Raw genomic sequence first — 14,825 nt, 5'->3', positions numbered from 1 at the left:
GGAGAACTGAGTGCATGTATTCTGGAGAAAGACGCCCATATCGTCGCCACACACACACCACTCCCCTTCTTGTCTCAACACTTTAAAATGATACTCAAGACACATTATCTTCACACATTTAAAATCATTTTCACTGGCACCCGCAACTAAATAATCAACTAGGCCTATTGCCAAGCGCGCTGCCCAGATTGCTGGCTTCCCAAATAGGCCTCTGCATGTGATTTGAAACAATCCACAGATTTAAGTATGACATGCCATACTCCTTTTGTCCAGACTATCAGATACATGGTCTGCACATACGGAGACAGAGGGGTGCTGTTTCGCTCGCGCTGATACTCTATCTGAGATTGAGTCTGTCTGCCTGCATCTCAGTCAGTTCAATATTTCATTTGGATGGACAAGTAGGTGCGCTAGGGCGGGCCAGAACCCCTAAGGCTCGCACATAACACCGGCCCTGCATTGTTGTAGTGGTTGATACATACAAGGGGAAATCAAGTCCGGAATTTCAAAGTGGTATTAAACTTCAGAAGCCTTTTTAAACCTCAAATACACTACACGTTTCAAATGGCCTGCATAGCAGGAAAGGTCTCCTGTAACAGAGTGATCAAATTAAGATCCTAAATCTGTATATCAAATGCAGGCCTCAAGGGTCAAAACAGTGCCTCAACGCAGCCATAGGCAACCCAACAAATTGCTTTTTTAATTTACATTTTTAAAGGTATCAAAACTGACCATAGAAACAGTACAAGGAGAGCAGCTTGTCATTAGTGTACCACTGTGAGGCAGGTCGAGCCACGCTGTGACACCAGAAGGATCTAGCCAGGCAGGTAGCCTATCCTCCTAGACTGGTCCTAGATCTGTTTGTGTTATCTTGCTATCTCCTAGGGTTATTGTCGTCATGTTGGCAAGCCTAGGCTTCTAGACTGATCCCAGATTGGTTTGTGCGGTCTTGCTAACTGCTATGGTCACTGTCATGTAATGTTTGGATCAGATCTGGGACCAGGCAGGTCCTAGACCTGTTTGTGCGGCATGATTATTCTGACCATAGGAGTTTGCTATACAACACATACAGAACTGAGACCAGCTAACGCCACGCCATGTCTGACCATAGGAGCTATACAGCTATACAGCACCAACAGATTTGGGACCAGCCTGGCAGGTAGCCTACTAACCTGGGCTACGGTGTGTCAGCCTTCTCCCTATGAAACAGGATGTCAATTAGACTTTAAAGTGTGTCATTTGGAACAGTTGGTTGCTCTGGTTTGAGGTAATCATTACCTGAAGCTGCTTAGTCAATTACCAACATTAGCTAGAGAACACCTGCCTTAGTGTGCCAACAGGGTGTGTGTGTGTGTGTGTGTATAGAGTACCCTAACTAACACTGTCCCATGGTAGTGCACTTAATAAAACTAAACAATTGTGACCTATAGACCTGTTTTCAATATATGTCTGAATAACATGTCTCTGTATGACCATAATAATGTAGGTTACTGTGTACTATGATAATCTACTGTAGTAGTAGCAGCTATGATAATCAACAGTGCACAGGAGGCTGCTGAGGGGAGAATGGCTCACTATAGAGTCAACAAAAACATAAAAACCATGCTGATACAATTCCACTGATTGCGCTCCAGCCATCACCCCTCCCCAATTAAGGTGCCACCAACCTCCAGTGCAACAGTGGAATAACAGTGGCAGAGTTGCAGGCTACTAGTGATGAAGGCACAGTGCTGGTTAGTTTGATTACCGTACCTGCAGCACTTTGCTCATTACACCACAGTGTATATCAGAAGTGTTCCTGTAGGCCTACACTAGAAGAAAGATCTAAGAGTGACTGTGTTGGGAGACTTGAGAGACAGACATTCTTTGAGAGACGAGGTGTTTCTTAATCAGTTAGCCAGCCAGACGCGGAATGTCATTTAAGATGAGGTTGGCAGGCAGCCATATCGCCGTTAGTTTGTCCTCTACGGAGATATGAGCGAGGGAGAGAGAGAGAGAGAATGAGAGAGCGAAAGGGAAAGAGAGATTTAGAAATGGAGAAGATACCTGCATCCATCCTGAGAAGACACATCTAATTTCTCACTTAAAATACTCTGTCTGTACATCCTGTTTCAATATATTCATCACGCTCTTAGATAGTTATTTGACTGACGCTGCAAGTCAAGAGGACAACTACCATGTACTGAATTAAATGGGTGAAGTGACAAAGGGTTGATGTGGTTGGTCAACAACAATGGAAAAAAAGAGTAAAAAAGGTAATTGATGAAAATACCTGTTATGACTGCTTATGACACCTTATGTCATGGTTAGAACTGTAGGGTCTGTGAACCGTACGGTGTTCAAATGAAATGTTCTCAGATCAAGTTTAGGTCAAATTGCCATGTGCTTATACAATACATGCGTCTTGTGTTATGTAGGCCAGTTGTTTACACCTCCCATTAATACGTATCTTTTGGCTTCCTCCCTCCTCTCAGTTCCCAAAGAGGGTCTAAAGAACCAGGCAGCATTTGAGGAGATGAGAGTGAACTACATCAAGGAGCTGAGGAGGTCTGTGGGCAAGGCCACCAACAACTCTGGACAGACCTGGCAACGCTTCTTCCAGCTCACCAAGCTACTGGACGCCATGCATGACGTAAGCACTGGACCCACATCACTGTATCCATATCAGGCACTGTACCCAGCGCCACATTACCATGCCAAGTCCCATCAACAAGCCTTCTCTATGCTATGGATAGACAGAGCAAGTTCAAATAGCAGGTCCCCATCACTGTATCCATAACATCAGGCACTGTACCAAGCGCCACGTCACCATGCCAAGTACCATCAACAAGCCTTCTCTATGCTATGGATAGACAGAGCAAGTTCAAATAGCAGGTCCCCATCACTGACTGGAGTTTAACAATGTAAGGTAGTATCTCTGAAATAACATATTGCATTCCAATGACTAGCCCTAAAGTGTGTTTATTTTGGAATGGGTAGAGATTGCCCTGTATTGGTGAATGGAACATGGAGGAATCAATGTCCAGGCTCAGAGTGGTGGCCTGGTGGGTCAATACAACTGTCCCCCTAACTAAATGCACTGAACGCACTGAATGTAGGGGTTATGGAAGGACAACTTAGCATGTGGTGAAACATTAGGAGCTAGAAGCATTAGGAAAAATACTCACATCTCACAAATGCAGGGAAAAGTCCCTGATATTGGGGCTATGACAGTCTAAAATCAGTCTGTCAAACATTACTTTTGAAGGAAGTAGGATTTGAAGTGATTGACATGCATCAGAAAGGTATTGGGAAGTTCAGAAGATCATCAGGCAATAATCTTGTTCTTTTCTACACTGAAGATCATATATCTTCATTGATGTTCTTTTTTTCCCCCAGTCTGATTTAGTGCCTGGTCTTGTCCACTCCGTTCTAATGAGTCCTGCACTGTTTGTGGGCATTGTAGACACATACGTGTTCCTGAGAGTCTTATCCTTCAGTGATGGGGTCATAATATTTTGTAGCTTAAACCGTTCAAAAGAGAGACGCATTTGTAGGAAGAAACCAGGAACCGCTCTGTTTATTACAACCACATCTAGCGGCTACCGGAGGTTACTGACGTAACCCTGGTTATATGAACCAAGCAATTATTGTACTTATTTTTTCCCCAGAGTTTCCCTCGTGATCCCATTTTCAAATCATGCAACCCCTAGTTTGGGAAACCATGCCCTATGTAGAAGAGGAAGTATAGTCTATTGAGAATCAGTAGCACCCCCTAGTGGTATGTCAGACTCATGAGTCGTGACCCCTAACCGATAAACAATTAGTTATATCAATGCCATGACAAAGTTAACCTAAGGATCTGGCTATGGTAGGTGGCATCACTCTGAATAAGGTACGGTAAGGTAACCGGACACATGTCAGAAAAAGGGGAATGCCAATTCAAGGTCTCCCTGGGCACAAAGTTAACCCCAACTTCCAAGAACGAGGCTTTGATTGTACTGTGTATTATTCACACTTCATGATAAGCCAATGAAATCCCTATGCAAACACAGCTGGATTCTATCAAACTACAACTCTCCTTCCCGCTCTCCCTCCCCCGCTCCATGTGTATTTATTCCTTGTGTTCTTTTTTCTACATTTATCTCTCTGCATTGTTGGGAAGGACCCATTTCACTGTTAGTCCATATGTGACAAATAACATGTTATTGATTGATCCCTCCCTCTTTCTGTCCTCTAGCTGGTGGGGAACCTGCTAGACTTCTGTTTCTACACGTTCCGTGAGTCTCAGGCTCTGAAGGTGGAGTTTCCAGAGATGCTGGTGGAGATAATCAGTGACCAGATACCAAAGGTGGAGTCGGGCAACACACACACCCTCTACTTCCACAAGAAGTGACTGTACTGAGTCCTTGGGAGGAAGAGAGAGAGAATGAAATAACGAGAGGGGGAGGAGTGGGAGAGGAGGAAGGCCAAGAAAGGACCCTAGCCTCAGGAGTGGCCTAACTACTATGCCAGCCAATCGATCTGCTGCCCCCTCCCCTTTCTCAAATGGGACAGGAAGTGACACGTGAGGGGCAGGAAGTGAGGTGGAGGAAGTTGAGTCCCCCACACTGCAGTCTCCGTCCGCCGGTTAGAGGTGACGCTGAGTGAGTGACATCTCAGAGCCAAGGAAAATGCACTGAGGAGGAGGACTTTTCAAAATGTGACAAAGAAGCATCCCGACCCTTAGCTTACCCCCTCCCAAAGACGATGATGATATTGTTTTTCTATGGATACGAAGCCATACATTTTTTTGGTTGCGCTACAGTCCATACATTCACACAGACCCACGTGTACAGTAATGCAGCACGCACACAGGTAGACAGTAACATACACCATCAAACCATCCTGAAAAATGTCAGATGATAACTGTGCTTTTGCATTGATTCATGGATACTAGTACTACTACTATGACAATATGGAAAACAATGCTTAGATGTTGCTATGCAGTGTATTTTCATTAGGTTACATGGCAACATATACTTTTTTTCATGACAAAGATTAAATGTAGGGTTTCTGTGAGAGGATCAAGGTCTATTTGAACATACTCCAAGGGCTATACAAGCTTAACAATAAACTGAATAGTTGCATAAAAAGCTAACCAATTCCACTTTTATTCTGCAGTGGTGTGCATTACAACACCCAAATGCCCACATAACTAAAATTGTTTTAACGTTGTATAACGATCAAAAACGTAACTCTTATCAATATGCAAAAACTTCAAAATGAAGAATTTTCAAAGTATGGTGTTTTGTGTGATCCAGTGTGAAAAAAGTTAAGTAACAGTTAAAAGTGAATCTGCCATGGCATAAGTGAAGGCTTTCTGATATATAGAGGATTAACTACGCAACATTTGTCAATAGATTAATTCCATCCAAAATAGGTGCGGGAGTATGGAAAAAGCTGATGGATTCACAATGACGACTTTCCCTCACATCGTAACGGCGGTACACCCAGTTAGTTATCCAGGGGTTCTCAACTTTTTGGGGCTGTGACCTCGTTTTTCATAGCAAATTCATCAGGAACCCATTCATAATCAGAACACAACTCTAATGACTAAAAATAGCATAAAATGATTTTTACTAGGACTTTGGCAGTGCATAGCTGGACGAACCAAATCTTGGGCCCTGGGAAATACCATTTTAAAAGGTCCTTGGCATCGGAGAGAAAACGTTGCCATTTTCAAGCTAATTTCCTGCAATTCTACACATTTTGCCATGGGGATGATTTTGTGTTGTAGCTTTAAAGCTAATATCCTACAATTCTACACATTTTGCCATGAAGCAAAGAAAACTTAGCTGTTTAAAGCTTGAATTACAGTGCATATAAAAAACATTTTTGTGGAATACAAGAATAATTAATTTGGAATACTGATAATTGGTTGAGTACTGTGGATACCAATATCCCAGTGAGCCTCCCAGGCCCATGTTGCCCAGGGTTAAGAACATCAACTGTACAGTAGATTAATAATATGTGTTACACCCTTTATATAGTATTATTCCACAGATCTCTTGGCACAGATTTGTTTAATCTGTTAATAATAATAAAAATACAAAAATAAATTATATATATTTTGAGATGTGGAGCCCACTTTTGAGAACCCCTGAGTTTTACAGTATAGTGAAAACATCAGAGCACCCATTTCTTGGTCTATTTCTACATACTTACAGTGCATCCAAACCAGCACCCTTTGTGAAGTCAACCGACACTTATCTACTGTTTCCAGAAATAATAATGAAGCATTTTGTAAGAGTGTTGTTGCAAAGGTTTTCGGTTTCATAAACCAGACATTTTACACTACGGTGCTTCTTTTTGTAAACGCAAAGAAGATGAAATAAAACTTTTCTGGTAACTAACACATGTACAATTATCAGCATTAGATACAGGGTTGGGTAGGTTACTTTCTAAATGTAATCTGTTACAGTTACTAGCTACCTGTCCAAAATGTTAATCAGTAACATAATTTTGGTATTCCCCAAACTCAGTAACGCAATCGGATTACTTTCAGGTACTTTTGGATTACTTTCCCCTTAACAGACATTAGAAGACAAAAATAATCCATCAAACGCATTGTGTGTGTCATCAGTGGTCTCCGACTTGTGATCAGACCCGCTCAGGTGGTACTTAAACTTGCGCCTTTCTCATTAAGATAACAGAAAGGTGTCGCAATGTATTTTTTTCACAATCATCCATTCTGACTTTAAAAGTAATCTAGGTTTTTAAAAGTAGGCATCGTAATCAGATAACAATATTTACAGTTGCATTTTTTTGTAATCAGATTACATGTAACTCCCCAACCCTGATTAGATACAATAACATCCTTCAAATATACTGTATGATGTTGATATTGGAATTGAACGTTGGAAAATGCCATTACTATAGTCACAGTGCTTTCAGTAAATGCATAATGTATTCAAATTTACCTGGCAAGCAGCAAATACATACAGTAAATGCAATGGCACTTGCTTAGGTTACAGTCACATTTCCCCCACTGTTGTACAGAAACTGTTTTGGAAGTACATGTTGATACTGCTGATAAATGATTGACTCATTGCATTGGCCACCTGTCCTGATTTTGTGTTGTCCGTCTTGTCTTTGGGCCAACTCTAGATGTATGGCCAGTCATCTGGACCATTCTTACCAGACCTGGGTTCAAACATTATTCGAAACCTTTCAAACTACTTAGAATGTTTGCTTTAGTCTGCCGGGACTGTCAGGTGGGTGGGGTTTGCATTTTTTGGGACGTTTCAATTGGTTCCATTGCAAAAGTCAAGCTCAATTAAGTACAGCTAAAGAATTTGAAACAATTTCAAATAGTACTTGAACCCAGGTCTTATTCTTACTAGTTTCACACCAGATTGACTGACTGCTTAACCATTGTGGAACTCTATGATGCTACTGAATAGCGTGAGAGATAGAGTCGTTCGAGAGGAAAAACAGAGGGGGCGTTTGGTTCCATCGTTTCACCTCGTTTGTGAGTGTGTGTGGTTGTTTTGTTTTGTTTTCCTGGCAAGCACGAGCAAAGTTGATCTGCTTTTTTTGAGGGCATTGTTAGTTTTCCTACGTTCTATAGGATTATGCGGAATATCCTAATTGCCTGAATTAGATTTGTACAGAAGAGATGTGACAATTGAGGCATTAACCCAGCTAGAACGTTGTGTGTCTGGTTGATAATAACTAAATGTGAATATATACGGGGAGACCCTGCATGAATAAGGCCTATAGTTTAAAGGGATAGTTCACTTCAAAATGTGAACTCCCCTTTAAGGTGCTGTTGGCGTTTCACTATAGGTTCTACTTTGTAGGAAGCTGTCCAGAGTTGGACGTATAGAACAGAAAATGTCAGGAGGATCACGATTAAAGAAAAAGCCGGTCCCTACGCTTAAACGGTCTCATTTTGCAGTCTCTCCCTCCATCTCCCTTTTGTACATTGCTGTGTTGAAGTTGTGAACTGAAGGACCCTAAAGACACGCTGTAAAGAACTATTCTTTTTCTTCTTGTTTTGCTCCTTTTTACCCTCTCCTTTTTATTTTTTAAAAATAGTGTCAAAAAAGGTTCATAGGACGAATGGGGAAAGTATTTTTGAAAGAATTATATTTTGCTGGAAACAATATTTAAGTACTTTGTCTAAAAATAAAAAACATAACTTTTTTTGTAAAGTGAAATGTTTATGCATGCTTTTTTTGATGAGATGTTTACATTGTATTTAAGAAGGGAAAATTGTGCCTTTTTATCTCACCTGATTTAACATTTTACAGTATATATTGTAAATAATACAGAAAGTCATTATGTTTGAGTAGTGTAAAAAACATTTATACTTTAATGGAATAATCCGGTCAAAAACTATTTTGGTATTGGTTTCATTAGTCCACTGTTAATCGTTGAAAAAAACAAAAAAAACTACTTCATCAGTCAAGTTTTCAAGATGTAGGATTTTCAAGAAGCAAATGCTGTCGTGGGGGGGGGGGGGGTGGGTATTTTTGAACCGTCTTTCAACTCGCAATTCCAACTCGGAAACTCGGGCATATTTCTAGAGCTCCAACTTTCTAACCCTGAGAACACTGACATCACCCCGTTTTTTGTCTCGAAAGCACCAAAGTTACACTTTGCTTATTGAAAAACGTACATCTTGAAAACTTGACTGCTGACATGCAAAACATTGAGACTGTATCAACAGGGGACAAATGAAACAAATTAAATCGTTTTTGAGCGGATTATTCCTTTAATTTACATCTTGTTAGAATATCTGCAGTTCATGCGGCTCCCACTTATGTTGTCGTTTTGGGTCATAGAAAGAAATGGCACAAGGTTCACACAAAAAAGCTAGCCTGCTTCCAGATCTGTTTGTGCAGTATTGTCAACTCTTGCCAGTCATTGTGATGCCAAACATGATAACGATTGGCAGGAGTTGGCAAGACAGCACAAACAGATCTGGGACCAGGCTACAAAAAAGCCAATGGGTTAGAGTGAGCTATGAAAGTACCAAACATTGTGACAGACACTTTACTACCTGAATGTTAGAGAAAGAAATGAAATGTCATCTTTTTTTCTTCCTTTACAAATAATGTTAACTGTTTATCTGATTTGGCATTGTTTTGTACTTTTGTTTTGCATTTTATGTCAATGTGACTTTAAAAAAGTAGGTAAACATATGTCATTTTTGTTACAGAGAGTAGACAGTACCAAACTATGGATCAATGAGTTCTTGCTGTTGACATGATTATCTCCCAAACCCCTTGGCGATATGTGATTTAATAGCACCACACAAATCAATCAATCAACAAAAAAAAAAGATTAAAGCTGAAATACTGTAGGTTTAAAATACTCTAAAATACAAACTGCCTCTTCAGTTTGTTCAGCTATTAAGGTTCTAACTCAGATACATTGTGAAAGACAGGTTGATGTGGTCACCACACTTGGGATTCATTTTACTACACTTCCAAACAATTAAGGAAAGAATCTGGACATACCATTTGAATTGGAGGAAAAGGCTCATTGGGGTATAACTCTTGGATTGACTGAACGTCTGACACCTAAACGGATTTGACTCCAATACTGGTGATAATATAGAACCCAAACCGTGCTACCCTGGGATTTCTAGAAACAACTATTTGTATCATTGAGATATGGATGCATCATGACTGTTCACAGGTTTAGTTGGCTTGGTCTCAGGTTTTGCAGTGCTCCTAATGGAAGTTCTACTGTATATGGCTTACTGCATTGCTCAGAAATAAGTTGGTGGTTATCTGCTCATCCTTCTACAGTACAACACTATGCATTTGTACAAAGGGATTTCCCACCACCATCTCATTTACAGTAGGCATATACTGTACAACAAATGAGGACTTTCAATTCCGATATATTCTAAACAAAAAAGCTTATTACTCAACCTTTACAGCATTAATTTCTCTCTGTGCAAGGACATGGATGTACAGTAAACGCCAAAATTATTGGGACAGTGACACATTTGTTGTTGTTTTGGCTCAGTACTTCGGATTTGAAATGATGCAATGACTATGAGAGGTTAAAGTGCATCATTGTGCTAGAATATGGGACCAAATACTGAACTTTAGACTACTTTATTACACAAGTGAATTTGTCCTATTACTTTTGGTCCCCTAAAATGGGGGGACTATGTACAAAAAGTGGTGTACTTTCTAAACGGTTCACCCGATAAGGATGAAAATACCATCAAATTAAAACTGACAGTCTGCTCTTTAACCTCCAGTCGTTGTATCATATCAAATCCAAAGTGCTGGAGTACAGAGACAAAACAACCAACAATGTGTCACTGTCCTAATACTTTGAGCTCACTATGTAGCTTACCATCGATTTCTGTCCTAATTTGACGATTATTTGACGGTTACAGTTGTAATGGAGCCACAGCATTCAATTTTTTTTAAACAAACATTAACCCAGTATATTGAGACTAAGCCATATCCCCAAAGCCACATTGGAGCTCAGAGCAGCATTTCCTATTAATAGCACCTGGTTGGTTTTGATCCCAAAATACATTTTTAATCCAATGCTTTGTACAATATTTGTCAGCAACTATCCACAGTACATGAATATCCTTCAGCGTGAATAAAAACAACTAGTTCCTACTACAAACTGTATATCTTGAAGCAGATATTTGCCATAACTGTGTTTGCAAAACTATCAAGAGATTCCAATAAAACCGTTAACAAATGTCATTTTTTGATTTGCAGTTTGTAAGTAACATCTAGCGTGTGTGTGAGTGCATGCGTCAGAAGGCCCCAATGAGATTGTCTGAAAGAGGAAAACCAGAGGGAATGCACACAGCTCGGGCCACTGGCTTATCCAATCTGTATATATAGATCCAGGACTGGGAAAATTGGAGTAGGAGGATGGGAGGAGGGCTAGAGAGCCAGATGACTAATTAAGATGTGCCAGGAAGAGCGGAAAATGAGAGTTGAGAGACAGAGGGAGAGAATTTAGCATGTAATCCAAATGCATGTTTTGCTAATATGAACTGATATTTTTTTTAGCTCATACAGACTTAAGAATTCGATAATGAAAGAGGGATGGAGATGGAAAACAGCAGAGAAAAACATAAGAGAACGAGAATAAAGAGACGTTTATAATATTATAACCCCCCTCCGCCAGCCACCCTTGTAGACAGAATCACCATTAACCTCATTAAAAGCTGATCTGAAACTACTCCCGGATGCCAGACTGCAGCAACAGAACCCGACCAGACAGTATTACTTTTGCTCATTTCTTTTCTCTCCCTCGCTCTCTCGAAAAATCCACAGCCCACTTCCAAATCTCCCCCAGATTTCCAATAGCTTTCACTGTGTAGTCGTGCCAGATAAACAGAATCTATTGGATCAGTCCCATTTCACGGCTGCACCGGCGCACATGGCGGCTTCTGTGGCCCCCTTTCTCAGCTACCTCTTTTTCTCTCTCCCAACATTCTACTTTACATTTATTTCTCTCTCATTTCTTCATCTGTTCTTTTCACCCTGCATTGGTTCTTATCGCTTTCATTTTTTGTTGTTGCCTAATCGCACTCTAGAAAAACTTTTCCCACCAAGATAGGCTAAAATTCAGATATTCTGATTCAAAGGAATTGAGATTGCTATCCTAATACACCAGATCAAATCACATTGTGTTCGTCATATTCTTCTAAATGCTTACTTACGTCCCAGCAATCCAGAGAGAAAGAAAATAGAGAAATAATAGAAAAATAAAACACGTAAAAATACAAGTAATAATAGATACACAATGAGTAACTTGGCTCTATACACGGGGTACCAGTACCGAGACGATGTGCAGGGGTACGAGGTAATTGAGGTAGATATACACATAACTAGCAATAAAGTGACAAGGCAACAGGATAGATAATAAACAGTGCAAAGGGTCAATGCAGACACACTGAACAAAAACAAACACAACATGCAACAATTTCAAAGATTTTACTGAGTTACAGTTCATACTGTATAAGGAAAGCAGTCAATTTAAATACATTGACTCGGCCCTAATCTATGGATTTCACATGACTAGGAATACAGATATGCATCTGTTGGTCACAGATACCTTAAAACAAAAGGTAGGGGCGTGGATCAGAAAACCAGGCAGTACCTGGTGTGACCACCATTTGCCTCATACAGCACGACATCTCCTTTGCATAGAGTTGATCATGCTGTTGATTGTGGCCTGTGGAATTGCCCACTGCCACCATGGGGCACTCTGTTCACAACTTTGACATCAGAAAACTGCTCGCCCACACAACGCCATACAGTACATGCTGTCTGCCATCTGCCCGGTACAGTTGAAAACAGGATTCCTCTGTGAAAAACACTTCTCCAGCGTGCCAGTGGCCATCGAAGGTGAGCATTTGCACACTGAAGTTGGTTACGATGCCGAACTGCAGTCAGGTCAAAACCCTGCTGATCTCAGACGATCCCGCAGGTGAAGAAGCCGGATGTGGAGGTCCTGGGCTGGCGTGGTTACACATGGTCTGCGATCTTGAGGCAGCGTATGGTAGAGAAATTAACATTACATTCTCTGGCAACAGCTCTGGTAGACATTACTGCAGTGAGCATGCCAAAGGCGTGATCCCTCAACTTCTGTGGCATTGTGTTGTGTGACAAAACGGCACATTTTATAATGGCCTTTTATTGTCCCCATCACAAGGTGCATCTGTGTAATGATCATGCTATTTAATCAGCTTCTTGATATGCCACACTTGTCAGGTGGATGGATTATCTTGGCAAAGGAGAAATGCTCAGTAACACAGGGATGTAAACTAATTTGTATACACAATTTTAGAGAAATAAGCTTTTTGTGCATATGTTAATTTTCTGGGGATCTTTTATTTCAGCTCATGAAACATGGGAACACCACGTTACATGTTGAGTTTATAGTTAACCAAATACCGACCCGGACTAAATACTTAGCAGTCTTATGGCTTGGGGTAGAAGCTGTTTAGAGTCCTGTTGGTTCCAGACTTGGTGCATCGGTACTGCTTGCCGTGAGGTAGCAGAGAGAACAGTCTATGATTTAGGGGGTTGGAGTCTGACAATATTTAGGGCCTTCCTCCGACACCGCCTGGTATAGAGGCCCTGGATGGCAGGGAGCTTGGCCCTAGTGGTGTACTGGGCAGTACGCACTACTCTCTGTAGTGCTTTGCGCTTGGATGCCAAGCAGTTGCCCTACCAAGCAGTAAGGCAGCCTCTGTTTCCTGTAGTCCACGATTAGCACCTTTGCCTTGCTGACATTGAGGGAGAGGTTGTCTTGGCATCTTACTGCCAGGTCTTTGACCTCCCTATAGGCTGTCTCACTGTCATCGGGCCTACCACTGTCATGTTGTCAGCAAACTTAATGTGTTGGAGTCGTGCGTGGCCAAACAGTTGTGGGTGAACAGGAGGGGAACTAAGCACGAACCCCTGTAAGGTATTACAGATTGGGTCAGGGAAAGGTTGAACATTTCAGTGTAGACACTTGCCAGCTGGTCACCCACATATTCTTTTATGAAAAGAAAATGTTGAGACTTCTGTTAAGTCATAAGCTGAACACTGTCACTAGGCTAAGTGGTCTGACTGGGGCCATGATGTAATAAAAAACACGGTCTACTTTCAGGTGCTCAAGGACACCAGCCCCGCAGGTGGTGGAGGACAGCTGATGCGCGGCCAAAGACTGCTGGCCGAGGAAATTAAAAACATCCAGCAAGATTTTTACTGTATCAAACTACACAACTACAAGTGACGACATGGATTATTGGGGCTATACTGTAAATGAATCTCATGAATAGACGGACGGGCAGAGAGACAGGCAGGCAGGCAGGCAGACAGACAGCGAACTTGTTCTACGTGAGCAGCACCCAGCTCCTTCAAGTCCTAATTACAGTAATATTGGGTTAGCTCCTCAACAAGAGTCACCACAGTAGTGTCAGTGATTTTCTTAAATTACCTCAATCTGCAGGGAGGGTGAAAGAAGTGGAGCAAACAGACGCTGAGTGAGACTGACAGAGCGAGAACGGGGCAGACAGAGGCTGACCACAAAGCTCGCTTTGCAAAGTTATTCAATCATTGCACCCACACTGCTCACGAGCGTCTGCGTAGCCAAGCGCTAAAATAGAACTTGGTTCTATTTGTGACGCTTGATGCGCTGCAAGTCCCGCCTCTCCCATCTCATCATTGGTTTTTAGGAGCATATACCCATTTGGGTGATAGAAAGATTAACTGAGGTCCACAGTCCAGGCCAGTTGATGGTGGTAACCATTTAACTCATCTTAAAGTTGGTTATATAAAGTACAAATATAAAGTACAAAGAAGAAGCCAGGAGGAGCGATTACTAGAAACAGTCTGTTTACCCTTTTATCTGTGGATTAATTGTCATACGACTAGAGGACCTTGTGCATTTCAGGTAAAATAACCAAATGTTTATATCCCAGGACAAATTAGCTAGCAACAGCAAGCTAGCTAAATAAGACACATTAGTTAGCAAGTGCAAGCCAACTAGCTAAATTGCCATACATGTTTAATGATTTTCGACCTGTCACCCAAATTAATGTCATTGGTTCAGAGTTTGTTTTGATATTTTAACCTGCGTGTCGTGATCGCGTTGTGTTGGGGACAAAATAAATGTATGCACTATAGCGCACGCGCGCAACCGGTTTGAGTTCCGTGTAAAATGGACAGACGCAAAAAAGAGATGACAAAAAGCGAAAAATAAATCGAGACAGATATAGTAAAGACAAAGAGAGACAGGCAGATAGTAAAGACATACAGAGTGAGAGCGACACAATCGAGGCAGTCTGATAGTGAGAATAATTTGACCAT

The 14,825-nt window shown here is 41.3% G+C and overlaps 1 protein-coding gene across 3 annotated transcripts in view; it reads left to right on the top strand.

Moving 5' to 3' along the window:
• LOC129840935 (mineralocorticoid receptor-like) overlaps positions 1-10,712 on the top strand; it is a 100,360-nt gene extending 89,648 nt beyond the window's left edge. For all 3 annotated transcript variants that reach the window (XM_055908982.1, XM_055908983.1, XM_055908981.1), the window contains exons 8-9: positions 2,475-2,632; positions 4,220-10,712. In XM_055908982.1, the coding sequence (XP_055764957.1) occupies positions 2,475-2,632; positions 4,220-4,375 (314 nt within the window). In that variant the 3' untranslated portion in view covers positions 4,376-10,712. The remainder of the gene's footprint in view (positions 1-2,474; positions 2,633-4,219) is intronic.
• Positions 10,713-14,825: the final 4,113 nt, after the last annotated feature.

The sequence above is a fragment of the Salvelinus fontinalis genome, chromosome 42 (genome assembly GCF_029448725.1).
Source record: "Salvelinus fontinalis isolate EN_2023a chromosome 42, ASM2944872v1, whole genome shotgun sequence".
Lineage (NCBI taxonomy): Eukaryota > Metazoa > Chordata > Actinopteri > Salmoniformes > Salmonidae > Salvelinus > Salvelinus fontinalis.
This window is presented reverse-complemented; position numbering and strand designations above follow the sequence as displayed.